General features: G+C 44.7%; 1 protein-coding gene and 1 pseudogene across 7 annotated transcripts in view; one reads left to right on the plus strand and one right to left on the minus strand.

Annotated features, from left to right (window-relative positions):
* The window catches only part of FAM193B (family with sequence similarity 193 member B), a 32,258-nt gene extending 27,545 nt beyond the window's left edge, over positions 1-4,713 (minus strand). For 5 of the 6 annotated variants that reach the window (XR_013827557.1, XM_079916566.1, XM_079916563.1 and 2 more), the window contains exon 1: positions 4,280-4,713. Coding sequence is in view for 5 of the 6 variants with exons in the window: in XM_079916566.1 (XP_079772692.1) it covers positions 4,280-4,489 (210 nt within the window). In the remaining variant the exon portion in view is untranslated. Of the gene's footprint in view, positions 1-2,740; positions 2,859-3,198; positions 3,980-4,279 lie in introns of those variants that run through there. The other variant, XM_079916564.1, reaches the window with a different exon arrangement.
* LOC307184926 (small ribosomal subunit protein eS8-like) lies at positions 4,488-27,982 on the plus strand (annotated as a pseudogene). The gene is made up of 2 exons: positions 4,488-4,620; positions 27,301-27,982. The product of its transcript is annotated as a small ribosomal subunit protein eS8-like (transcript).

The following is a 27,982-nucleotide window of genomic DNA, read 5'->3' on the forward strand; positions in this document are numbered from 1 at the left end:
AAACCTAACATCTCTTTTATTATAATTTAGTTTAACAGCCATTCATTGAACACATAAGGACCATGCGTAATAAATACACCAGAAATGAATTAAAACATAGCCCATGCTCTCAAAAATTCTAGGTTTAGTAAGTAAAGGTGTTAGGACCTTAATAGTACATCTGATATCATTTATTAAGCTTATAGCTCTGGGACATTTTAAGGAAATTTTAAATTTTAATTATTATTATTATTATTTTTTGCGCTGTACCGCATGGCATGTGGGATCTTAGTTCCCTGACCGGGAATTGAACCCATGCTCCCTGCATTGGAAGCTCGGAATCTTAACTGCTGGACCAACCAGGGAAGTCCGGAAATTTAAAATTTTAAAATCTTAGTAGGTAAGTCTTCATCTTCAAAAGACTTTTGGCATTTCTACATAGTGAATCTCTACTGGCTTACAAAGAACCAGAGGAGACAAGGATCTCTCCTCAGTACCATTTCTTCCTACCTGCAATGAAAATGGCTGGGTGGGCAGTGATTTTAAGGGGGAAGTCCCAGGGTATAGGGATTATCTCATTCATCTGTGTGCCCCGAATAAAGGCCTTGGCACAGAGATCGTTAATACTTGCTGAGTGGATTAAACATAATGAGATGATTTTAATAAAGATACTGGCTGATCATCTGCTCCAGTCCCATGAGGGAGCAGGTTTAACTCTGAGCAGTGGGGGAGCCAGGTCTCTAGAGTTCCTTTAAACTAGGCTGGGCAAAGTCCCAGGTGATGCTGTAGAGATGAGAAATGGGAAGGGCAGGATGAGCTCAACCCCCACCAAATGCCAGTTTACAGTCTAGCAAGTCTCCTGGGGGTTTACTGAGTGTGCACCTGGACTACAAGCTGAGTGGTCCAAGAGAACTAGAGACAGCCAGCAGAGCTGGCAGGTGAGAACACTCAGGCTTTGGATGGCCAAATGGCTCCCTGCCACACGTCACGTCCAATTCTAGCTCTGGCGTGAGGAGCACTAGGTGCTATGTGGGTTGCTCCACATTCTCTGGTGAAGCTCTAGAAGAGGCTTAAAGAAGAGAAGAAACATGCCCACAGCAACAAAGCTAAGAGAATGAGCAGGAAGCTCACCCCAAGTCTGCAACATTAAATACTATGTCTCACTGCCTCCTCCAGCTGCTTTGTAAGTTGGGTGTTTTTTTTTTTCTTTGCTAAGAAGGCTGTAACTGTTTTAGTCTTCTTGTGAAATAAATGAGGATTTGGGTTTTTAGTGAATGTATCAATGTAGTTTAGTGGCCTAATCAATTAGAAGTAAGGACTTTTGGGATTCCAATTAAGCTCAAAGTCCTGCATTTAAATGTGTACAGGTTATGAAAATGAGCAAAGGAAACTGGATGCAACCAGTGGCCTATAAGCCTTAACTCAGAGGAAGTAATGATCTTCTAAGCCTTACCGCAAACTACTATAAACCAAACTCATTTACTCATTTGGTCTCTAGACCAAATAAGCCCCTTGTGAGGAGGGACCACGGCTGATTCACTTCTGCATTTCCAGCTGGTCCAGGGCCTGGCACAGATCAGGTGTCCTTCATATGATAAAGAGGGCAGACACTTCTCAGAGACTGCAGATTACTGCCTCCTGGAAATGTGGGCCCAGGAGCACCAGATTTTAAGAGATGGCACAAATCCAGTTTTGCAGGAAACCTTTGATTTTTAAAAATACTGGCTCAAATCAAAACAAAAACAGAAACAAAACTACATGTGACTTGAGGCATTTAAACCTGTACTGAAAGTACAGGTACTGAAACCTGGACTGAAAGTGATCTCATTTGCCATCTTTGGCTTCAGTTTGGCATATGACACTGAATTTCACCTTACTTACCCACTCTAAGTATTTAAGATAGGGTTCTAAGTGGTGGTGGGAGCCAGTGATCCTCACCAAAGGTATGCCTGTGGGTAGAGCAATGACTGATCCCAATTCTTTCAGCAGGTGCTTTTCACCAAGGCACAAAGGCCTGCTTCTGGCACACAGAACCCCCTTCCCCAACAAAAATGGGGCACAATCAGAGGAGTTTGTCAGTTTGTTTCACCTATTGTGGCTAGAGTAAAAAAATGCCTTGTTAAATACCCCACAGTACACAGAGTGTCCTGTTTTTGGTGGTAGTGGGGGCACCTATAGTAGGAGTTATTTGGGCAAATATTTAGTTTCTCTGAGTTTCTGTTTCTTCATCTGAAAAACGGGGTTAATAGTATTTATATCCTTCAGTTCATTCATTAAAATTTGTTAACCACCAGGCATAGGGGTACAATGGTGACTGACTTGGTTCCTGCACTCTCAGAGTTTACATAGCAAAAGCAGACCAATAATTACACCAATAGCTAACTCATCACATTTGTGCTAAATGCTGAGAGAACACGGGTGGTGGGAAGGTATGTAAAGTGCCTAGTATGAATAAATGAATGAATTGGCAGGTCAAGCAGTGCAGTAGGTAGGAACCTACATGTTAAAGTTGTGTCCTATATAAAAACTAAATGGTTAAGCCATCAACCAAACTTTCTGGCCATGAATACTATAGGCTGGTTAAGTGGCAGGGGACCCTGAATGGGAAAGAGAGAAGACAACAGCTTCCTGGTTCTCTCCTCCCCCACTATCCCCTTCTGGAGAACAGCACTCCCAGGGGGCCCAGAGAAGGGAAAGAGAAAGCTAGAGGAGAAAGCAGCTTCAGGGTGGGATGTCAGACCAGGCAAGGGTGGGGTCCAACCTGAGGAGTCAAATCCTTTGGAACCAGTCTCAGCCCAGGGTAGGGGTGAGGATGAAGGTGGGGCTTCTGACACTCAATAAGTGGTGACATCTTCATTAATTAAAAATCTGATTGTGATCTGAGACACAAAGGAGACCAGTGTCAAAACTGGGTTACAATAAGTACAGCTTCTCAACGGATTCATTCTCTCTCATTCACCTAGTTATTCCTACTCTGTGTCAGCAAGGCCCAGGGCTAGGTGTGGAGGACCAGAGATAGATGGCATGATCTGTGCCCTGGTGGAGTTCAAAGTTCGGGGGGGGGGGCACAGACACATCAACAGACTATCTCATTGTAGAATGGGGAGTGCTACCAGAGGGGAGCACAGGGGGCTGTGGGACAGAGGGGGCACCTCACGCAACTGGGGAGGTTAGGGAAGGCTTTCTGGGAATGGTACCCCAAACAGCATCCCCACTCACATGCACAATTCCAGAGATTCTACTAGAAGGCTGTCAAGAGCCATGCCTTCTGGCTGCACCAGCCTCCCAGAGTCCCCTGCTGCCCGATGCAGTGTCTGCAGAGCCAAACGCATCTTCTGCCACGCCTCATCCTCATCCGGCGCTGCATCCGACCCTCCAAGACTCCTGCAGGAGCCTGCCTTCCTTGGCAGGCTCATCCAAAAAACCAACTCAAAACTCTTTTGTCAGAGCAAGCTTAGGGCGAGCCACCCAGCCCCAGGTGCCATAACCCTCCCAGAGCAACTGTGGCTCATGCCACCCCAGCTTCGCAGTGAACACCGGCAGGGTACCTCCTATTATCTCCTTTGCTCAAATGAAAGTGACCTTCTCCCAGGTGGCAAACTGGAAGCTTTGGAGAGTCCTTCTACTGCTCACTCTCAGCAAGATTCGCCAAACCCAGGGATTTGAGGGTCTGGGTGGGCCGCCTTGTAGGTCGGGGGTATACAGGGGAGAAAGAGCAGGCTTTGCTGGGTTTCCACCTCGGTGCAGGAGACCCACCAAATAGTTTTCTGGGCAGCCTGGCTGTCTGCTGCAACTGCTCCGCTGGGCAAGGAGAGGAGGGAGGCCCCGGGAGACATATGCTGGGGGCACAGCTGCTGAGGGGGCAGCGAGGGGAAGGGGTGGAGCCGCTCCCGGGGGGAGAGAGAAGAGGCTGCAGCCTTCCAGGCCCCAGCGCCCCGAGGTGGCCTATGGGTGGGTGGGGAAGCAGGTGGGCCCAGGGGAGGTAAAGGGCACAGACCTAAGCTGTAGCCTCAAGATTGGTGCGCGGTCCCAGTGTGGGTGTGCGACCAGAACGTTTCCCGGAGGCGGCGGGAGAGGGCAGGAAGCCTGGTCTCAGGAGAACCGGACGTGCCGTGCCTCGGCTTTGGACCAAAGGATCCAGACTCCACTCCCGCCTTGGGGGAGAAAGCCTCAGCCCTGGCCCAGGGGGTAAGGCTCTGGCCCCAGCCGGGGGAGGATGGTCCATCCCCAAACCCGTCCCGGCCCCGCTCCGGGGAGGTAAAAGAGCCCGAGCAGCCAGACTTGCCTCGCTCGCTCCTACCTGGGGACCGGGAGCCAGACTGGGGTCGTCCTCCTCCCTGGGGCCGTCGCGGTAGGGCTCCGCCGGCGCCTCCGGGGGCCCTGCACCCGCTCCTGCTTCCAGGCTCGGCGGCAGCGGGGGCTCCGGCGCCTGGGGCTTCTGCGGCCCCGCGGCCCGCGCCCGCTCGCGCCGGCCCGCGCCGCCACTCGGCCTGCTCCGCCTCCGAGTCATGCTGCTGCTCGCGCCGCTCCCTCGCTTCACTCGCGCCGCCGCCTCCGCCTCCGCCGCCGCAGCCGCCGCTCCCCTCGCAGGACAACAGCCAATATGGCGGCGCCCGGCTCCCCCTCTGTCGCTGCCAGCAGGTCAGAGGGCACGCGGAGTCCGCGCCGCCGCACTAGCCCCCGAGGCTGCCTGCGCCATTTTGAGTAAGGTCACCACCCGGAGTTCCGCGGAAGAGTGAACCTGGTGAGGAAACGCCCTCCCCATCCTAGGATCCAAGGGATGAGACCTGCGCGAGGGGAGGGTGTGCGCTGTAGTAATCGTGCTGCACGGCCCTGGGCGCTTAATAACTGTTAAATGGATGCGTGAATTCGTAATTTCTGTAGTGCTACGCTACTTTCACAGCCATGACCTGACTCCTTGTACCTACACTGAGTGGCAGGTACAGTAGTTCCCATTTTGCAGCGGAGAAAACCGAGGCTGCAAAAGGCGAAATGGTTGCTCAACATCAGCCAGCCAGAACTCATGGGCTCGTGGACAGCCTGAGCTGAAAGGCACAAAGGGATTGTCTAGATTCGTATTTTCAGTGTATGGTACACGGGGGGTCTAGCGTTTGGTGCTTGGGAAAGCGAGACTCACCGTCTCAGTCTGGTGGGGAGAGTGGACACTTAAATACACAATTACAAGTGTGATAAAGATGAGATGACTGGGGCATGTACTAGGTCAGTGTCCAAAAAAGTGGTATGTGTGCGAGAGGATTTTGAGTGGTACACAAAGGAACATTTAAAAAATGTAATGATTATGTATTTCATTGTTAAAACTGGGATATTTTCCCTCCCTTTCTTTTTTGAATATATGACATGCGTATAGTACAAATTTTTAAAAATAGTTTTGAGTGCAACTTGTGTCATGCCAGGGCCAGTGGTGTCCTGAAACCATATGGTGGTTATATGTAGAGTTGCTGTTGATCCATCAACAAGGGCAGAATTCTGACATTGGCCCAACCCAAGGGAGCAAGGACTATTTTGAGAGGAAGGGCTAAATGGAAGGCCCTGGAGCTCTCCCTAACTGCCAAATGAAAAAATAATACTTCATCTCATTACAGGGATTAGCACCGCCATCAAAGATTTGAAAGATTCAGGGTGATTCCCACTATATCAACATTACCTCTTCAGTTTGTCCAGAACAGAGGATAGATGGTATTTTTTCCCATTCATTTATTTTCTTTGTGGTAAAATTTGAGTAACATAAAACTTATTGTCTTAACCATTTCTAAGTGTACAGTTCATTGGTATTAAGTACATTCATATTGTTGTGCAACCATCACCACCATCTATCTCCAGAACACTTTTCTTCTTGTAAAACTGAAACTCTGTACTCATTAAATAACAACTCCCCATTCTCCTGTCCCTTCAGCCCTTTGCAACCACCATTCTACTTAAGAAAACCTCCCCCTTTTCCCTACACCCCAGCCTCTGGTAGCCACTATTCTACTCTCTGTTATTATGAGTTTACCTTTTTTATTTTAATATTCCACATATAAGTGAGATCATGCAATATTTATCTTTTTGCGACTGGCTTGTTTCACTTAAAATGTCCTCTAGTTTCATCCATGTTGTTGCAAATGGCAGGATTTCCTTCTTTTTTAAAGCTGAATAATATTCATTTATATTTTATATATATATACTTTTTGTATATTCCTCATATATATTCCTATATATATTGTAGATATTTATATATTCCTTTATATACATATACACATATACAGATATCTATCCATCTATATCACATTTTCTTTATCCATTCATACATCAACAGAGAAGATCTATCTATCTATCCATCTATCTATCTGTCTATATCACATTTTCTTTATCCATTCATACATCAACAGAGAAGATAGGGCTTCCCCGGTGGCACAGTGGTTAAGAATCCACCTGCCAATGCAGGGGACACAGGTTTGAGCCCTGGTCCGGGAAGATCCCACATGCTGTGTAGCAACTAAGCCCATGCACCACAACTACTGAGCCTGTGTTCTAGTGCCCACAAGCCACAACTACTGTGCCGGCGTGCAACAACTACTGAAGCCCTCGCGCCTAGAGCCCGTGCTTCGCAGCAAGAGAAGACACTGCAATGAGAAGCCCGTGCACCGCAACAAAGAGTAGCCCGTGCTCGCTGCAACTAGAGAAAGCCTGCGTGCTGCAACGAAGACCCAATGCAGCCAAAAATAAATAAATAAAATAAATAAATTTATAAAGGCAATAGTAAAAAAACCCCAAAAAACAAAACCAAAGAAGATGGATGGTCTTAAATCATGACCGAGCATTATGATAAACTCATTCTGGTAGGCCAGTGCAATTGTTGGCCCACAATTATAGGTCTGATCAATGCTTTTTTTTTTTTTTTACGGTACGTGGGCCTCTCACTGTTGTGGCCTCTCCCGTTGCAGAGCATAGGCTTCGGACGCGCAGGCTCAGCGGCCATGGCTCACAGGCCCAGCCGCTCCGCGGCATGTGGCATCTTCCCGGACCGGGGCACGAACCCGTGTCCCCTGCATCAGCAGGCGGACTCTCAACCACTGCTCCACCAGGGAAGCCCTGATCAATGCTTTTTTAAAAAAATATATTTATTTGTTTATTTGGCTATGCCAGGTCTTAGCTGCGGCACGTGGGATCTTTGTTGCAGCATGTGGGATCTAGTTCCCTGACAAGAGATTGAACCTGGGCACCCTGCATTGGGAGCATGGAGTCTTAACCACTGGACCACCAGGGAAGACCCTAGTCAATGCTATTTATTCTATACCAAACCTCAGAAAAAGTTTGTGTTCCTCTGGCAGGGGCAGCAGTAGACCTTTACTGTCTTGCTTCAGGGGTATGTCACTCTCTGGACATACCCAGTTTATCGGAATTTTTGACCAAATCACCATTTCAGTGGATATCAGGCTAATCTACTGTGATGCTGATGACAATATCCTGAAGGACCTTGAGAACAGGAAGTAGCAGATACCCTAGATGATTTGGTAAGCATGATGTGTGTGCCAGAGAGCAGATAATAAATCCCACGAATATATAGTGGCCTATCTACTCAGTGAACTATCTAGGGTTCTGGGGTGTGTTTTGATATTCTGCACCAAATAAAGGACAAGCTGCTGAACATCACACTCCTGACCACTAAGAAAGCAGTACTGTACTTGGTGGGCTTCTTTACTTGGTTATAAAATATACCATATTTAGGTATATTATTTTTACCTATTACTGGGTCACATGAAAGCTATCAACTTTAAGGGGGACCATACAAGGAGAGAAGGTTTTCTTACTGGATCAGGCTGCAAAGTAGGTAGTTCTGCCTTTGGCCCTTATATTCAGGCATTGGCTTTTGGAGCAAAGTTATGACCTTGTTCAGCAGTTGTTTTCCTTCTGAGAAACATCTCCTGGCTTGCTTCCCGGGTATGTGGAAATTGGATGCCTGACCATGGCATAGCAGGTGACCACGTGACCTGAGCTACCATGTTATCTGATCTACCTAGTCATAGAATTAGGGGTAGCCAGCAGTACTCCATCATGAAGAAGAAGTGACATATATGGCCTCGGTCCAGCAGGCCCTAAAAGCACAAGTAGGTTGCCTGAGCAAGTTGTTTACATTCCTCTCCTACTGATGTTCATGGTCTCCTGGAGAGTTGTTTGTGATGGGTTGACTAAGGAAGAATAATCTAAAGCCCTGTTTATAAACGGCTTTGCACATTATGTTGGCTCCAGCCGGCAATGGATTGTTGGGGTCTTCCAGTCTTCCTCCGAGAAGGCCTGAGGGACCTGGAAAAGGGAAGTGTGCCCAGAGGCCCCAAAGTAAAGATGCACTGATTCCTAGCCGTTGGATAATGGTTTAGTCTGTTGGTCAGGGACTTGGAAGGAACCAGACTGAAGGCTTAGTGACAAGAAGTTTTGAGGAAGATAAATGTGGATAGACTGCCCAGAATGGCTTCAGAGCATAGAGTTATTAGTGTGCCAGATGAACATTCACCAAAGGGTCTCACTACAGAAGAACTTCTTAAGAGCCTGGTGGGCAGCTTGACTCCTTCTGTGGCTATCAGGCAGTCTCCTTCCCTAGCCATCTCAGGACTTGCTCCGTGGGTTTATGTGAAAACTGGCCCAGTATTACGGACTGCTCCCTCCCACGGCTGGCCTACTCTTTGTGCTGAACCCAATTTGCAAGCCTCAGGGAACCAGCCTGAGCCCCCAGGTGGAGCCTTACTTTGAGGGAAACAGCCAGCTATCTCATGGCAGGGAGATTACATTGGGCTCTGTATTAGTCAGGGTTGGCTAACTGCTGTAACAACTGACCCCGACATGTCAGGGGGTTAAAACCATAATAGTTTAGTTCTTGTTCATGTCACAATTCAATGCTGGATGAAGGGGACTTTACTTCATGCAGTCATTCAGAGGTCCACTCCCTCTCTGTCTTGTGGCTCTGCCCTCATCCAGGTTCTCTCCATTCAACGAGAGGATGGTAAAGATAGAGCGAGGGTTGCCTGGGCTGTTTTTATGAGCAATACCTAGTAATGACTATACATCACTTTCACTCACATTCTGTTGGGGAGATTTCAGCCACATGGCTCCACCTGACTGTAATCTTTCCTTCCCACTCCTTCCCCTCTCCCCAGGCAAACACTGATCTGCTTTCTGTCTCTATGAATGTTCTATATTTTCATACAGTATGCACTCTGTTTTGCCTGACTTCTTTCCCTCAGCATAATTACTTTGCAATTTATCCATTTCGTAGTGTGTATCCATAGCTCATTCCTTCTTAGTACCGAGTGGTATTCCATTGTATGGAAGTACCACAGTTTGTTTATCCATTCAATATTGATGAATAGTCATGACAGACCTTTCTCATACATTTAATTAACTTATTATACTGCTCTGAGGACTGGAAGAAAATATTTTTAAAGCATGTATGCAAGGTACTAAAATCACATCTTTTGCCACTGCTTACATTTATATATTTTTTTAATATGCTAACCTTAAAATGTGTGAGAGCAGGGCCAGCTTCATGGATGTACAACCTGCACAGCCACTCAGGGTCCCTTATTCGGAAGGGCTCTGAGCTTGGCTTAACTTTCTGCCATCACCTTCTTGAAATTCTCTCTCTCTTTTTTTTTTTGGCCATGCTGTGCAGCATGGAGGATCGACCCTGTGCCCCCTGCAGTGGAAGCGCAGAGTCTTAACCACTGGACCGCCAGGGAAGTCCTTTGTAATTCTTTATAATGTTTGAACAAGGGACTCACATTCTCATTTTGTACCAGGCACTCCAGTTTATGTAGCTGGTCCTGAATGAGAGGGTGTGTAGTTTTTGAAACTGTTTTTTGGGGGCATGAAGCAAAAGTTTGAAGGCCACTGGCCTTGACTGTCAAGTCTGTAAGAGCTTGGGCTTTTGAAACACAGCATCCAGGATGGTTTGCAAGTTCTCCTACCTTCCACTCTGTGATCTACCTTACTCCTACTGCAAGGCAACAGTTACAGAACTAACTGCTTGAGTGGTGAGGAGGGAAGGGGAAACTATAAGGGTGATGCAAACCACATTACCAGATCAGCATAGTGTCCCATCTGCACAGGTGTGGTTGGGCACCATGGGCCTCACACAGCTAACTGAGGGTTTTACCCTTTCCCTGGGGTTGTGTTTAAGGCCCTGGAGTCTTATCTAGTACTCAGCTGTGAGTGTGTGTGTATGTGTGTGTGAGAGAGAGACAGTGAGAGTGAGTGTGTGTGTGTACAGGTGTATCTAGTTCTCAAGGTCATCCATCCACACAGGCATTCATGGAGATGTCATTTGTCCCCAGTGGCTGCTGCTGAGAACTGGCTGTTCTCACTCACATGTCTACTAGAGACCCCAGCTCTCTTCCTGCCTCATGAGAATCTTGGTGAGGTTACCTAAGGTTCTTTTTGCCTAGATGTGCCCCAGAGCCATCTCCATGCCCGGTTTTGCTGTTTCCCCAGGCAACCTTCCCCTCTATTCTTGGATTCTTTGCTTTTCCTCCGGCCTCTCTCTGTGCTCTCATCGCTTCCCTCCATCCTCCTCTTCTTTACTTCTGTGACGGGGGAGAGCCAAATCTGACTACATGTTGGATCTGTTTCTTTTACTTTAACCTTTGCTTTCCACTGCTTTTGTTCACTAAAAGGATACTGTCTATACGTAATGGCCTAATAATGCCTCGGGGAACCCTGCCCCTCTGCCTGAATGCTAAACTAAAGTGCCTTTGTTCAGGGAAGCATCCTCACCCTGTCCACCTGTGGATGGCTGCAAGTAAGAAGAAATTAACACATCCCCTCCCAGAGGCTGGCCATTCCAGGGGATATTTACAAAACGTATAGCGTTTTTACTTTACTTCCTCATCTCCTCCCCCAGCCCCACCCCACGCCCGCACCCCTACCTCGTTCTATAAAAGAAATGGGCATCCAAACCCCGATAAGATGGTTTTTTGGAGAATTTAGTTGGCCATCTTCTCAGTCTGCCGGCTTTCCGAATAAAGTTGTACTCCTTGCCTCAACACCTTGTCTCCCGATTTATTGGCCTGTCTTCTGTCATGCGGCGAGCAGAGTGAGCTTGGACTCGGTAACACTTCCATTTCTCCAGACCCCTGAAGTCCTCCTTTTGGAGTATCTGGAGGAAGCCCCAGTAGATAACACTGTCTTCTTCTTTTTTTTAAAATATGTATTTATTTATTTATTTGGTTGCACCGGGTCTTAGTTGTGGCAGGCGGGCTCCTTAGTTGCGGCTCTCCGGCTCCTTAGTTGTGACTTGCAGGCCCCTTAGTTGTGGCACATGGGCTCCTTAATTGCAGCAGACAGGCTCCTTAGTTGTGGCATGCATGTGGGATCTAGCTCTCTGACCAGGGATCGAACCCGGGCCCTCTGCATTGGGAGTGTGGAGTCTTAACCACTGCACCACCAGGGAAGTCCCAATGGCACTGTCTTCTTGACTAGAGTTCTCTACATACTGGAAAATGAAGCAAAGGAGAGGCAGGTGGAGGCTGAATATTACCATATTACTGACAAAGACCAGGGCAGAGCATTTGCTCAATGTGGGCAACTGAACCCCCAGCCCCCAGTCATGGCAGTGCTAGAATGGGTGGACCTCCCTTCCAGAGCCCCTGGAGGGGTGGTGGATGTGGCAGATCCTAAGAGGAAGAAGGGCAGAACTGAGCAGAGCATGTACCATGTTCTTCCCAAGTACACAAGTACACTAATCAGATGAGTTCTCTCTCCTAAGAGCAGAAGTTTCCTGTCAGTGGAACCTCTTCACCCTGGGCCAGTTCTTCCTCCCCTCCCCTCCCCTCCCCTCCCCTCCCCTCCCCTCCCCTCCCCTCCCCTCCCCTCCCCTCCCCTCCCCTCTCCCTCATGAAGTTTCTTAAAACTTTTCAGGGACTTCCCTGGTGGTGCAGTGGTTAAGAATCCTCCTGCCAATGCAGGGGACACGGGTTCGATCCCTGGTCCAGGAAGATTCCACATGCTGCGGAGCAACTAAGCCCATGCGCCACAACTACTGAGCCTGAGCTCTAGAGCCCGCGAGCCACAACTACTGAGCCCGTGTGCCACAACTACTGAAGCCCGTGTGCCTAGAGCCCATGCTCCGCAACAAGAGAAGCCACCGCCATGAGAAACCCACGCACCACAACGAAGAGTATTTCCCGCTCACCGCAACTAGAGAAAAGCCTGCGCACAGAAACGAAGACCCAATGCAGTCAAATATAAATTAATTAATTAATTAAAAAAAAAACTTTTCAGCTGTGGCTGACACTTCTCTCCTTTGCCCTGAGTCCTTGTTGAAACCGAATCCAGAAATACTTAAAAAAAATCTTTTTAGGGCTTCCCTGGTGGCGCAGTGGTTGAGAGTCCGCCTGCCGATGCAGGGGACACGGGTTCGTGCCCCGGTCCGGGAGGATCCCACATGCTGTGGAGCGGCTGGGCCCGTGAGCCATGGCTGCTGAGCCTGCGCGTCCGGAGCCTGTGCTCCACAATGGGAGAGGCCACAACAGTGAGAGGCCCGCGTACCGCAAAAAAAAAGAGAAAAATCTTTTTAAAATAAAAATTTAAAACATAGACAAATGTAGACAGAATTCTATAATGAGTCCCCTTGCAGTCATCACCCAGCTTCCACAATAATCAACTCATGGCCAATCTTGATTTATCTATAAATTTTACCTTCTCCCCCCCATCCCAACTCCTGTGTTGTTTGAAACAAGTCCAACGTATCACACTGAAAAGACTCTTATTCTCTGCCCTGTCACATTCCACCCATGAGGAGCAATGAGCACAGAATGGACTAGCTGTTGGAAACGGGGTTGGAGTGAATTACTAGGGGAAAAAAAGTGGTAACATTATAAAGATATTATCCTGCCATAGTAGTTAGGCTGTTTCCATTTTCCTTGCCACAGTTGAGGTTCAAGGACTTATCATTTGTCTCTGGCAACAACCTTGTTCTTAGTTTCCTTGCTTTTCTCCCTCTGGATTACTAGTGTTTCTTCATGTGACCACCTGCATCAGAATCCCTCGGAAAACTTGTTAAAATGCAGACCCTGGGCCCCTCTCCAGCCCTGCTGAATCAGATTTTTTTTTTTTTTTTTTTTTAATTTATTTTTGGCTGTGTCGGATCTTCATTGCTGCGCACAGGCTTTCTCTAGTTGCAGCGAGCGGGGGCTACTCTTCCTTGTGGTGTGCCGGCTTCTCATTGCGGTGGCTTCTCTTGTTGCAGAGCACGGGCTCTAGGCGGGTGGGCTTCAGTAGTTGTGTCACGCGGGCTCTGTAGTTGTGACTCACGGGCTCTAGAGCACAGGTCAGTAGTTGTGGCGCACGAGCTTAGTTGCTCCGCAGCATGTGGCATCTTCCTGGAGCAGGGATCGAGCCTGTGTCCCCTGCATTGGCAGGCGGATTCTCAACCACTGTGCCATGAGGGAAGTCCCTGAATCAGACTTTTGAGTGTGGTTCCAGATGTTTTTTACAGGGAGCCCAGAATGATTCTGATGCACACTGATGTTGAGAACTGCTGTCCCAATCTAGCCTCCATGCTGTCCCCAGATAGTCTTCAAACACCAAATCTGACCATGTCACCCCCCACTTTGGACAACCAGGAGGCCCCCCAGACACACAGGATAAGTTCCAGGTTAAGGCCTGGTACTTAGGGCCCTTCAAGAGCTGGCCTTTGCGTGCAGCAGCCTCGCTCCCCACCACTCTCTCCCTTGAACCCTGGGTTTCAGCCCTATCATAAAACCTTGATGCGCTCAACACTGCATTCTCTCCCTTACCCCTCCAGGGTTTAATAAACGTGTTCTGATTATTCAAGGGCTGGGCCAGGCCAGTGTCTCTTCTTCTTGGAAGCCATCTGTGACTCATTCCTATGTACATTGTGGTAGAAAAGCTGGGGGTTCAGATAGACTCAGGTGTCCATCTAAGCTCTACCACTTTATGGCTATGTGACCTTAGGAATGTCCTCGATTGCTTTGGGTCTCAGTCTCACCATCTAGAGAATGGGGATGAAAGCAGTATCTCATGGGACTGTGAGACATAAATGGAGACCTTGGCACAGTAGGGAGGTAAAACTTAACCTCTGTCCTCTTAGAATCTCTGGCTGGTTCCAAGAATTAAATTGACATGGGACAGATTAAAAGAAGAAAATCATATAGATCTTTACATGGGAGCCCCCACAGGAAAAACAAAGATCCAGAGAAGTGGCCAGGCCTAAGTGTTTATATAGTAGGCTGGACAAAGAGAGACAGTTGTGGAAAAGTAACTAAAATACATGGAGAGGGACTTCCCTGGCGGTCAAGTGGTTAAGACTCCACACTTCCACTGCAGGGGGCAAGGGTTTGATCCCTGGTTGGGAAACTAAGATCCTGCATGCCGTATGGCGTGGCCAAAAAAGAAAAAATGGGGAGACTAAAGATGAATTATTTTAATAAGGTCTGTTTGTGCAGATTTCTCTTGGTCTCAACTTCCCATCTCTGGTGATAAGAATCTTTCCTCCTGGTACAGAGAGAGCATCTTTCACAAATTTTGTCTCCTGTTTTCAGGAAGAAAAGCGGAGGTCAGAGTACCCTTCACATACCTGCTATTTCTTCAAGAGCCTTTAGCTCAATAATTCTTATGCCAAAGTGGCATATTTGGGATGGCATATTCTGCCACTTTTCAGCACAGTGCCTGGCACATACAGTAGGGTGTTCATAAACAAGAGCTCCCAAACAAGGCCCTGGCCAAGAGAGAGTTAAAGGCCAGAGCATCTCAGATCACTCTGCTATCTAATGGAGCCCATGCTGTCAGAATTCACCTAATACAATGATTTATCATGACAATAACTATGAGGGCATCATAACAATGAGATCAGCACTGCTCATTGGCCAATATTAGCTCCATCACAGGGCACTCTGACTCCAGTTTTGTCCCCTTTGGCCCCCTGCCACCTTAGAGTGACTTTTCTAGTAAGTGTTATAATGTTGTAACCCAGGGTTTTAGTAATTTCCCATTCCAAAATAGCATTCCAGATCTGTCCTTAGACTTACACCCTTTTCCAGTTTTCCCCAAAATAGTCAAACAGAAGTAATAGGAAAAATTTTTCTATATCACTGGAAATTAGGAAGGGTCTCACGTATACCCTGAGAATATATAGTCATGGCAGAGTATGGATGGGGAGTCTGCTGGTGACACCCCACTCCCCCACTTCCCAGTCCCACTGATATCTCTTGGTTTTAAGTGGGGCCAGGAGATGAGAGCTCTAGTAGTCTGCAAAGGACGTGAACTCCAATGGACTTGGAGCCCACACCCAGGGACCCAAGTCTGTGGGCAGTGGGGATCTTGCACTGCTCACATCCAGAATGCCATTATGGGGATGGGGGCGTTCTGGACGAAGGTGAGGAGGTGGCTTCTTGAAGAGTAGTAAACTGGGGAGGTGGACTGTTTTAGCAACAAATTATACCAAAACTTAGTAGCTTAAAACAAAAATAGACATATATTCCTTAGTTTCTGGGGGTCAGGAATTTGGGAGCAGCTTAGGTGGGTGGTTCTGGCTCAGGGTCTCTCACAAAGTCAAGATGTTACTCAAGGCTGCATCATCTGAAGGCTTGGTGGGACTGGAGGATCTCTTCCCAAGGTGGCTCACTCACATGGCTATTGGCAGGAGGCCTCAGTTCCTCACCACAAGGGCCTCTCCACAGGGGGACTGGAGTGTCCTTGTGCACTGGTGGCTGGCTTCCCTCAAGTGAGAGAATCAAGAGAGCAAGGTGGAAGCATAATGCCTTTATGACTCAGCCTTAGAAGCCACATGTTGTCATTTCTGCAGCATCCTATTGGTTACATAGGTCAATACCATTCAGTGTGAGAGGGGACCACATAGGACCATGGATACCTGTAAAGAAAAATCATTAGGGACTGTCTGGGATGCTGACTACCACAGGGATGCTGTCTCAGACATACTTGTGTTGCCAAGACGTGGGGGAGGAGGAGAGGTCCCCCCACTCTCAGCATAAAATATTACACAAAATTTAGATACATTGTTCAGCTAGAAAAGAAGGAAGGGGCATTTTCAGAGCTAGGAGAAAGAGGAACACTGCAGTGAGTGAGCCTTGAAGGCCTGTGGCCAATGATGAGTGAATAAACCTTAGGGGTTGGGGTTCTCTGGCTCTAGGCAAGTCAGTGCACAGCAACCTTGACCTACAGGACATCATGTTGGTCTACTGCATGGATGATATCATGCTGACAGGAACAGCTTGGATTCCCCCTCATCAAAAAAAAAAAAGTTACATGTCTTTTAATATTCCTATTAATTGGCTTGGGGCCCTACTCACATTCCCAAGGATGTCCTCCTTCCTGTGGTAGGTCTGCAACTCAGTTGCCCTGGCTAGTTTGGCGTGCAGATGTTTATTGGATAGGACCCCAGAAAGCTTGGGGCATCTCCAGAAGCACCCCATTTTCTCTGGCTACTGTTGCTGCCAAGCCCCACTCTGTAGCCAGAGGTCCAGCAGGGGTGGGGTACCCTGTTCTGGTGCAGCTGGAGTGTCCTTAGGAAGCTGGGGTTCTGCTCCCATCCGTCTGCCAGTTACCACTTCTGCCACCATCAGTGGCTCCAGGAGAGAGAAAGTGATGGAAGGTTCAGGTTCTGGCTCACCCTGGCCATCTTTTCGAAGAAAGAAGCAGTTCTGCTGCTTTAGAGCCTCCAGAGACTCTCTGATGTTGGGCTGGACCACACTGGTAGCCTTAAATTTGGGAGGAGACTTCCTTTCCTCTATTCCAAAGCCTACCCTCATTTCCTATCCCAGAAGAGGGACATCACTTGGGGAGATGGGAGGAAACTAACCTGGCTATTTTCTCCTCTGCAGGTAAACCTTCGCAGTTAGTTACATGGGTGATGACCTCCCTCCAAAAGTCCTTTCTTGGAGGTCACCTTGTGGTAGAGATGTCTTGTACTTCTAGCCTGGTCCTCCAGGGCTGAAGATTTCCGCATACAAAATACCCCTTCACAGAGCTTGTGCATGGGATCAGTAGTTGTGCCTCGCGGGCTGTAGGGCGCAGTCTCAGTAGTTGTAGCGCACGGGCTTAGTTGCTCCACGGCATGTGGGATCTTCCCAGCCCAGAGCTCCAACCCGTGTCCCCTGCATTGGCAGGCGGATTCTTAACCACTGCGCCACCAGGAAAGTCCCAATGACCTAATGATTTTAAAGACAGAGAAATAGAATTTGAGTTACTTCATTTCTGTCATTCTACATGTGACCACATTTATTTCTGTTTAACATGTAAAACAGTGAGAGAGGAAAAAATGCAAACTGTGAGGTGTAATAATCTTGTTAGATTTTCGTTCATATATGAAGTATTTTATTAAGTTTGACCCATATCATTACAATTGATAGTTGTTTTAAATTGTTAATTTTTTTACTAAAAAATGAATCAAGAAGATAAAATATTTCATCAGTGGTATGATTTAGTAGTTGCCTCAAACCTTTTGTAGATGTTTTTATTTATTTAATATTTAAAATTGTGGCAAAATATAAATAACACAATTTACCATTTAGACCACTTTAAAGTGTACAGTTCAGTGGCATAAAGTACGTTCATAGTGTTGTGCAACCATCACCATTATCCATCTCCAGAACTCTGTTCATCTTGCAAAACTGAAAGTCTGTACTCACTAAACAATAACCTCCCCCTTCCCTCTCCCCCTAGCCATTGGGAACCACCATTCTACTTTCTGTCTCTATGAATTTGACTGCTATAAGTGGAATTGTACAACAGAGATTTTGGGTTTGTTCAAATTCATGTATCAGTTAATTTACTAACTAGTCATAGTAATAACTAGACATTTATTTACATATGATATTACTAAATCAGACTACAAGAAAGAGGAATACCGCCCCTGACATCTAGGGCTGGCCTGGCACTCACAAGTAGGCCTTGGTGTTCTGTTGAACATGACCAATTTCATAGGACCTCAACATCAGATGAGGTCACTATGTGACTGTGATGGATCAAGAAACAGGATTCCACTCAATAATCAGGTCTAACCACAGACAAAAACTTGACCATTGTCCCAACCTCCCAGAATGACCAGGCATCCTCTGGTCCTGGCACGTACGAGGGCTGCTTCTTTACCAATCACACCTTTAGCCTTCATTCATTCCTCCTGCCTTACAGATTGGATTTATTATACATCCTCTGGTCGTAAAATTACCCCCACTTCTTGACAGCATCCAATCCAGAGGAAAACCCACTGCCTTGAGCCCTCCTCCAAAATGCCTACAGGAGCCCTAATCCCATAACAAATTCTTTCCAACACCCTCTTGCTGAGTTGCCTCAGGGTTCCCCTGTGATGTGCATCCAACTTTGCTGAAATGAAAAACAAACCCCACTTGTTCAGTTGCGGGTGAGCTCTTGCTGGTCTTTGGCTGGAGGATGTTGACAGAATTGGAGGTTCACCAAGATTCAGCAGAAGCCCTCCCAACCTTGGACCAGGACCCTTGAATCAGTAATACTGTGTGCATCTGATACTCCTCCCAGTCTCTACCTATTTGAGGTGTCCATGGTCAGGAGACAAGCTCATGCTGAACTGAGATCTGATGTTTTGTTGAAATCCCTCAGCACTGAGTTTCTTTTTTTTTTTTTCCAGGAATAAGGCCTCTTGAGGTTGTTTTGGTTACTTGTTTCTAGCCTTCTAACACTTGTTCTATGGTCTATCTGCCTGCCCAGTGTCTTGAGCATTTTTTTATAAGATGAAAACTGTGTTTTTTTAATTGAGATGTAATTGACATATAACATCGTATTTGTTTTTTTTTAATATTTATTTATTTGGTTGCACCAGGTCTTAGTTGCGGCAGGCGGGCTCCTTAGTTGTGGCTTGCTGGCTCCTTAGTTTTAGCATGTGGGCTCCTTAGTTGTGGCATGTGAGCTCTTAGTTGCGGCATGCATGTGGGATCTAGTTCCCTGACCAGAGATTGAACCCGGGCTCCCTGCACTGGGAGCGTGGAGTCTTATCCACTGTGCCACCAGGGAAGTCCCAACATTGTATTAGTTTTAGGTGTACAACATAATGATTTGAAATATGTATATATTGAGAAATGATCATCACACGCCAGGATAAATTTAATAAACATCCATCACCACATATAGTTACATAATGTTTTTCTTGTGAAGAGAACTTTAAGATCTACTCTTTTGGCAACTTTCAAATATACAATACAGTATTATTAACTATAGTCCTCATTGTTGTACATTACATCCCCAGAGCTTATTTATCTTGTAACAGGAAGTTTATGCCCTTTTACCACCTTCACTCATTTTGCCACTCCTATCCTGCCGCCTCTGGCAGCCACGAATCTGTTCTCTGTATTTATGAGTTTGTTTGTTTGTTTAGAATCCACATGTAAATGAGATAATATGGTATTTGTCTTCTCTGACTTATTTCACTTAGCATAATGTCCCCTAGGTCCACCCATGTTGTCACTATTGGCAGGATCTCCTTCTTTTTTATGGCTGAAAAATGCTCCTCTGTGTGTGTGTGTGTGTGCATGTGTGTGTGTGTGTGTTTGTTACCATGTCCTGGATTTACTGTAAATAATGCTGCAATAAACATGGGGGGTGCAGATATCTTTTTAAGATAGTGATCTTGTTTGCTTCGGATGAATACCTAGAAGTGGGATTGCTGGATCATATGGTAATTCTATTTTTAATTTTCTGAGGAACCTCCATGATGTTTTCTGTAGTGGGTGCACCAACTTACATTCCCACCAACAATGCACAAGGGTTTCCTTTTCTCCACATCCTCTCCAGCATTTGCTGCTTCTTGAGAATGAAAATTCTATGGGAGAGATGGGCATAACCCTGATAAGTTCATTCTCTAGTTGGACATTCTTTGTCTTGGGTCATCATTTCAAAACCTTGTAAAGATTTCCTCCTTGATCTTGTCCTTGTATCCCTGAGAACTATTTTGTTTAGCTTAGTTTGCCTAGAATTAGGAGGTTGTATCTGGCTCTGATGGGTGCTGATTGATTGGCCTTTGGCCAAGCTTCAGAGAAATAAAGTTACACATGAACCATCCTTATGGACCATTCGGTTCCATGGGCTCTTTTAAAAAAGGACTTCTTCCTGGTCGAACACTTACCTGCTGCATGCTTTCTAACCACAACACCACCAACTTGTACTTAGTTTTCTGACTGCTCCAATTTCACCAGTGACAATTTGGAATTGCAGTAGCCACTTTGGGGGGCTTTTAAAAAATTTTTAATTTTATTTATTTATTTATTGCGGTACGCGGGCCTCTCACTGTTGTGGCCTCTCCCGTTGCGGAGCACAGGCTCCGGACGCGCAGGCTCAGCTGCCATGGCTCACGGGCCCAGCCGCTCCGTGGCATGTGGGATCTTCCCGGACCGGGGCACGAACCTGTGCCGCCTGCATCGGCAGGCGGACTCTCAACCACTGTGCCACCAGGGAAGCCCACTTTGGGGGGCTTTTGACATTGAAAAGATTGTTCATTTAAGAGACACCTTCAAGCAAAAAACAAACTCTCATGAAGAGATTGTCTTGTTTGTTGAAAAGAGAGATCATTTTATTTAATGTAGGATGAACTCCATGCCTCCATTTCCATACCTCGGGGATTAGTAAATGTGGGCTTTCTAATTGTAAGGCTTGAGAAATTTGTCAAAGGCCCAAGTTACTCTCTAAACCAGCTGTAATGTGGTTTCTTCTGTTTTTCTGTTTCTAAAGTTCTTCCCTTCCCTTGCAGAGGAAACATAAGTAGTCTTTTAAAATAACAATTTCAGATTGGTCTAAAGCCAGCTGCTTCTCACTTTTTCTGTTCCTCTCTCTTATGCTCTCAGTAAACTTAAAGATTACCATTAAAATGGAAAACAAAACAAGACATTCGGTTGTTATGTGCACACTCTAGAACTATCTAGTCCAAATAAATAGTAAAAGTTGTCTAAAACAAAATTATTCAACTGTGTTTTTTATGTGTGTAGACACTCGAAAGTCTATGTGCATAATAGCCTTTGTTAAAAGACAAGAAGAAGCTTTAATTCCAAGATAAAAGAGCTTTGGGCATGGTTGAGAGTCTTGGAAAAGTAGTTTACCATATAAAAATAATGTCAACACAATATTCTGGTTTGTACATGACCAGGGTTAAATTTCTCATGATTTAAACTTTCTAAATTTCCTGATTCATTTTATGAGGTACGTAAGTTACCACTGTTTCCATAACCTGTTTAAAATGAAAGATATGTATATAGTTTTATGTCACTAAATGAAATTATAATGTTGGATGTCTTTTTTTATTGTGGTAAAATATACATAACATAAAATTTTACCACTGTAACCATTTTTAAGTGTACAGTTTCGTGGTACTTAGTACATTCACATTGTTGTGCAATCATCACCACCATCCATCTCCAGAACTTTTCTTCATCCCAAACTGAAACTCTGTACCCATTAAACACTAACTCATCATTCTCCCCTTCCCCCAGCCCCTGGGAATCATTGTCCTACCTTCTGTCTCTATGAATTTGGCTATTCTAGGTACCTCATGTAAGTGGAATTATACAATATTTGTCCTTTTGTGTCTGGCTTATTTCACTGAGCATAATGTCCTCAAGGTTCATCCATGTTGCAGTGAATGTCAGAATTTTCTTGGTTTTGAGGCTGAATAATATTCCATTGTATGTATATGCTACAGTTTGTATATTCATTCATCCACTGATGGACATTTGGGTTTTTTCCACCTTTTGGCTATTGTGAGTAATGCTGCTATGAACATTGGTGTACAAATATCTGCTCAAGTCCCTGCTTTCATTTCTTTTGTGTATATACCCAGAAGCAGAATTGTTGGGTCATAACGGTAATTCTACATTTAATTTTTTGAAGAACTGCCATACCATTTTCCACAGCAGTTGCATACATTCCCACCAGCAAAGCACAATAGTTCCAATTTCTCCGCTTATTGGCCATTTGTATATCTTCTTTGGAGAAATGTATATTCAAGTTCTTTGTATATTTAAAAATCAGGTTGTTTGTTTTTTTGTCATTGATTTGTAGGAGTTCCTTATATATTCTGGATGTTAATCCATTATCAGATATATATAATTTTAAAGTATTTTCTCCCATTCCATGACTTGCCTCTTTACTCTGTTGATTTTGTCTATTGATGAAAAAAAAATTTTTAATTTTCAAGTAGTTCTATTTATATAGTTTTTCCTTTGTTGACTGTGCTTTTGGTGTCACATCAAGAAATCATTGCCAAATCCAAAGTTGTGAAGCTTTTCCCCAATGTTTTGTTCTAAGAGTTTTATGGTTTTAGCTCTTATATTTAGGTCTTTGATCCACTAAAAAATAATTAGCTTCGTTAATTTACGTTATTAAAATTTTACTTTATTTAGTTTTTAGTCATGATAAAAAAACATAAAATTTACCATCTTAATGATTTTTTAAAATATATCATTTTATTTTATTTTTTATTTTTTTGGCCATGACGTGCAGCTGTGAGATCTTAGTTCCCCCACCAGGAATTGAACCCACGCCTTCAGCAGTGAAAGCGTGGAGTCCTAACCATGGGACTGCCAGGGAATTCCCCATCTTAATGATTTTTTTTAAAAAGATTTATTTATTTAATTTATTAGTTTTGGCTGCGTCAGGACTTAGTTGCAGCTCATGGGCATTTCGTTTTGGTGCGCGGGCTTCTCTTTAGTTGTGGCGTGTGGGTTTTCTCTCCCCTAGTTGTGGCACGCAGGCTCCAGGGCATGTGGACTCTGTAGTTTGTGGCCCGCAGGCTTTCTAGTTGAGGCGCACAAGCTCAGTAGTCGTGGCACGTGGGCTTCGCTGCCCAGCGGCATGTGGGATCTTAGTTCCCTGACCAGGGATCGAAGCTGCGTCCCCTGCATTGTAAGGCAGATTCTTTACCACTGGACCACCAGGGAAGTCCCTCTTGATGATTTTTAAGTGTACTGTTTAGTAGTGTGAAGTACAGTGTATTCACATTGCTGTGCAACTGATCTCTAGAATTTTTCATCTTGCAAAACTGAAGCGCTATACCCATTAAACAGTAACTCCCCATTTTCTCCTCCCCACCAGCCCCTGGCAACTACCATTCTACTTTCTGCACCTATGAATTTGACTACTCTAGATATCTCACACAAGTGGCATCACACAGTATTTGTCTTTTTGCAACTGGCTTATTTCACTTAGCACAATGTCTTTAAGCTTCACCCATGTTGTAAGCATGTGATATGATTTCCTTCCTTTTTTAAGGCTGAATAATATTCCATGGTATGTATACATTGTATTTTACTTATCCATCCATTCAATGAACACTTGTGTTGCTTCCACCCCTTGGCTATAGTGAATAACGCTGCTATTTTGAACATGGGTATGCAAATATCTCTTTGAGATTCTGCTTTCAATTATTTTTAATATACAGCAGTAGGATTGCCAAATCAATATGGTAATTCTATTTTTAGTTTTTGAGGAGCTGCCATACCATTTTCCATAGTGTTGTGCTGTTTTACATTCCCACCAACAATGCACAAGAGTTCTAATTTCTCCACATCCTTGTCAACACTTGTTTTCTGTTTTGTTTTGATTGTAGCCATTCCAGTGGGTGTGAGATGATGTCTCATTATGGGTTTTTTTCCTTTTAAACAGACTTTATTTTTTAGAGGAGTTTTAGGTTCACACCAAAATTGAGCAGAAAATGCACTGAGTTCCTGTAAACCCTCTGTCCCCACACAGAGCAGCCTCATCCACTTTCAACATTCTGCACCAAAGTGGTACATTTGTGACAATCGATGAATCTTACATAATTATCACCCAAAGTCTATAGTTTCATTAGTGTTCATTCTTGGTGTTGTACATTGTATGGGTTTTGATAAATGTAGAATGACATGTATCTATCATTATATTATCATACAGAATAATTTCACTGCCCTGAATATCCTCTATGCTCAGCCTATTCATCCCTCCTACCCTCCCCTCCTAACCCCTGTAGTCACTAACCTTTTTACTGTTTCCATAGTTTTGCCTTTTTTAGAATGTCATATAGTTGGAATTGGAGAGCAGATTAGGCCACCCCAAGAAATCATCCTTATTGTCAGGGATAGGGAATTCAAGGCTGAGAAGGCTCTATAAACAAATTTTGTTTCTTTTCATTAATTTGCTACCCCAAGTCCAAACCCCCTTGTTTTGTCAGATCTTCACAAGTAATTGTTTCTTTGTCTAAAAGGTTAAGAAGCAACCTGCTTTGGTAACTTCTCTGAGTCTCACATTCCTTCAAGCACTCATATGTACAAATTAAATTTTTCTCCTGTTAATGTCTTACGTCTAATTATTAAACCAGCCACGAAACCTAGAAGGGAAGAAAGGAAAAGTTTTCCTCCCCTAAAGAATAATACAGTATGCAGCCTTTTAAGATTGGCTTCTTTCACTTAGTAATACACTTTTAGAAAAAAAATTTTATTTATTTATTTTGGTTGCTCTGGGTCTTAGTTGCGGCATGCGGGATCTTCGTTGCGGCATGCACATGGGATCTAGTTCCCCAACCAGGGATTGAACCCAGGCCCTCTGCATTGGGAGTGCGGAGTCTTACCCACTGGACCACCAGGGAAGTCTCTTAGTAATATACTTTTAAGGATCCTCCATGTCTTTTCACGGCTTGATAGTTCTTTTTTTTAGTGCTGAATAATATTCCATAGTTTAGATATACCGCAGTTTTTTTTATTCATTCACCTACTGAAGGACATCTTGATTGCTTCCAAGTTTTGGTAATTATGAATAAGTCTGCTATAAACATTCATGTGCATGTTTTTGTGTGGACATAAGTTTTCAACTCATTTGTGTAAATATTAAAGAGCATGATTGCTGAATTATATGCTAAGAGTATGTTTAGTTTCATAAGAAGCTGCCAGTCTTCCAAAGTGACTGCATCATTTTGAATTTTCACCACCAATGAATGAGAACTCCTGTTGCTCTACATCCTCACCAGCATTTGGTGTTGTCAGTGTTCTGGATTTTGGCCAATCTAATAGGTGTGTAGTGGTATCTCATTGTTGCTTTAATTTGCATTTCCCTATGACATGATGTGGAACATCTTTTCATATGTGTGTTTACCATCTGTATATCTTTGGCAAATTGTCTATTCAGGTCTTTGGCCCATTTTTAAGTTGGATTGTTAGTTTTCTGTTGTTGACTTTTAAGAATTCTTTGTATATTTTGGATAACAATCCTTTATCAATATGTCTTTTGCAAATATTCTCTCCCTGTCTGTGGCCTGTCTTTCCATTCTGACAGTGTCTTTTGCAGAGCAGAGGTTTTTAATATTAATTAAAATGAAATTATTATCTATTATTTATTTCATGGATCATGACTTTAGTGTTGTTTCTTATAAGTCATTGCCATATCCAAGGTCATCTAGTTTGTCTCCTGTGTTACCCTCTAGGAGTTTTATAGCTTTGTTGTTTTACATTTAGGTCTGTGATCCATTTTGAGTAAATTTTTTTTTTTTGCAGTACGCGGGCCTCTCACTGTTGTGGCCTCTCCCATTGTGGAGCACAGGCTCCGGACGCACAGGCTTAGCGGCCATGGCTCATGGGCCCAGCCGTTCCACGGCATGTGGGATCTTCCCGGACCAGGGCACGAACCCGTGCCCCCTGCATCGGCAGGCGGACTCTCAACCACTGCACCACCAGGGAAGCCCCCCCCATTTTGAGTAAATTTTTGTGGAGGGTGTAAAGTCTGTGTCTAGATTCATTTTTTTAAAATTTAATTTTACTTTTGGTTGCGTTGGGTCTTCGTTGCTGTGTGCAGACTTTCTCTAGTTGCAGCAAGCGGGGGTTACTCTTCGTTGCAGTGCATGGGCTTCTCATTGTGGTGGCGCATGGGCTCAGTAGTTGTGGCTCACAGGGTCTAGAGCACAGACTCAGTAGTTGTGGCGCACGGGCTTAGTTGCTCCGCAGCATGTGGGATCTTCCTGGACCAGGTATCGAACCTGTGTACCCTGCACTGGCAGGTGGATTCTTAACCACTGCACCACCAAGGAAGTCCCTAGATTCATTTATTTTGCATATGATGTCCAGCTGTTCCAGCACCATTTGTTGAAAAGACTCTTTTCTCCATTGTATTGTCTTTGCTCCTTTGTCAAAGATCAGTTGACTACATTTATGTGGGTCTATTTCTGGGCTTTCTACTCTCTTCCATTACTCTATTTGTCTATTCTTCCACCAATACCACACTGTCTTGATGACTGTAGCTTTGTAGTAAATCTTGAAGTTGGGTAGTGTCAATCCTCTAACTTTATTCTCTTCCTTCAATATTGTGTTGGCTATTTTTCTTCCAGTTACTTCATTTTTACTAGTTCACATTTTCAGCAGACAAATCAAGGTGCAAACAGGGTCTTTTACCCTTCCATAGAAACTTTAGAATCAGTTTATTAAAGTCCATAAATTAATTTGTTGGGATTTTTATTGGGATTGTGTTGAATCACAATCCAGTTTGGAAGAACTGACATTGTGACAGTATTGTGTCTTCCTACCCATGAATATGGAATATCTTTCCATTTATTTAGTTCTTCTTTGATTTCTTTCATCAGAGTTTTGTAGATTTTTCTCATATAAATCTCGTACATATTTTGTTAGATTCATACCTATTTCATTTTTGGGGGTGCTAATGTAAATGATACTAGATTTTTTCTTTTCTTTTTATCGAACTATAGTTGATTTACAATGTTGTGTTAATTTCTGCTGTATGGCAAAGTGATTCAGTTATACATATAAATACATTCTTTTTTATATTCTTTTTCATTATGGTTTATCACAGGATATTGAATATAGTGCCCTGTGCTATAAAGTAAGACGTTGTTGTTTATCCATTCTATAAATACTAGTTTGTAGCTGCTAACCTGGAACTTCCACTCCCTCCCTCCCCCACACCCCTCTCCCCTTGGCAACCACGAGTCTATTCTCTATGTCTGTGAATCTGTTTCTGTTTCATAGATAAGTTTATTTGTGCCATATTTTAGATTCCACGATGATATTATATTTTTAATTTCAAATTCCACTTTTTCATTGTAAGAAAACAGCTGACTTTTGAATATCCATCTTGTGTCCTGCAAACTTGTATCTTGCAACCAGGATCACTTATTAGTTCCAGGAGTTTTTTGTTGTTGTTGTTGATTCTTTCAGATTTTCTACATAGATGATCAAAGTTTGTTTGATCATGGGGAAGCCAACCTTGGAGAGCTGAGCGTGAGGCAGGGTGCTGGGCTGGTGGGCTGGCCCCGGGCTCCCTGGCTCAGGCTCCTGACCCCACTTCCACACGGAGGCATTTCTCAGGACAACTGGCACAAGCGCAGCAAGACTGGGGGCAAGAGAAAGCCCTACCACAAGAAGTGGAAGTATGAGCTGGGACACCCTGTTGCCAACACCAGGAGTGGCCCCCGCCGCATACACACAGTCTGTGTGTGAGGAGGTGACAAGAAGTACTGGGCCTTGAGGCTGGACGTTGGGAACTTCTGCTGGGGCTCAGAGTGTTGTACACGCAAGACAAGGATCATTGATGTTGTCTATAATGCATCCAACAATGAACTGGTCCACTCTAAGACCCTGGTGAAGAACTGCATCGTGCTCATTGACAGCACACGTACCAACAGTGGTACGAGTCTCACTATACACTGCCCCTGGGCCGCAAGAAGGGGGCCAGGCTGACTCCTGAAGAGGAAGTGATTTTAAACAAAAAACGTTCAAAAAAGAAATTCAGAAGAAATATGATGAAAGGAAAAAGAATGCCCAAATCAGCAGTCTTCTAGAGGAGCAGTTCCAGCAGGGCAAGTTTCTTGCATGCATTGCTTCAAGACCAGGACAGTGTGGCAGAGCAGATGGTTATGTTTTAGAGGGAAAGGAGCTGGAGTTCTATCTGAGGAAAATCAAGGCCCGGAAAGGCAAATAAATCCTCTTCCCTCCTATCTTAGCTCATGTAATAAAGGTGTTTATTGTTCTAAAAAAAA

The sequence above is a fragment of the Stenella coeruleoalba genome (assembly GCF_951394435.1).
Source record: "Stenella coeruleoalba genome assembly, chromosome: 3".
Taxonomy (NCBI): Eukaryota; Metazoa; Chordata; class Mammalia; order Artiodactyla; family Delphinidae; genus Stenella; species Stenella coeruleoalba.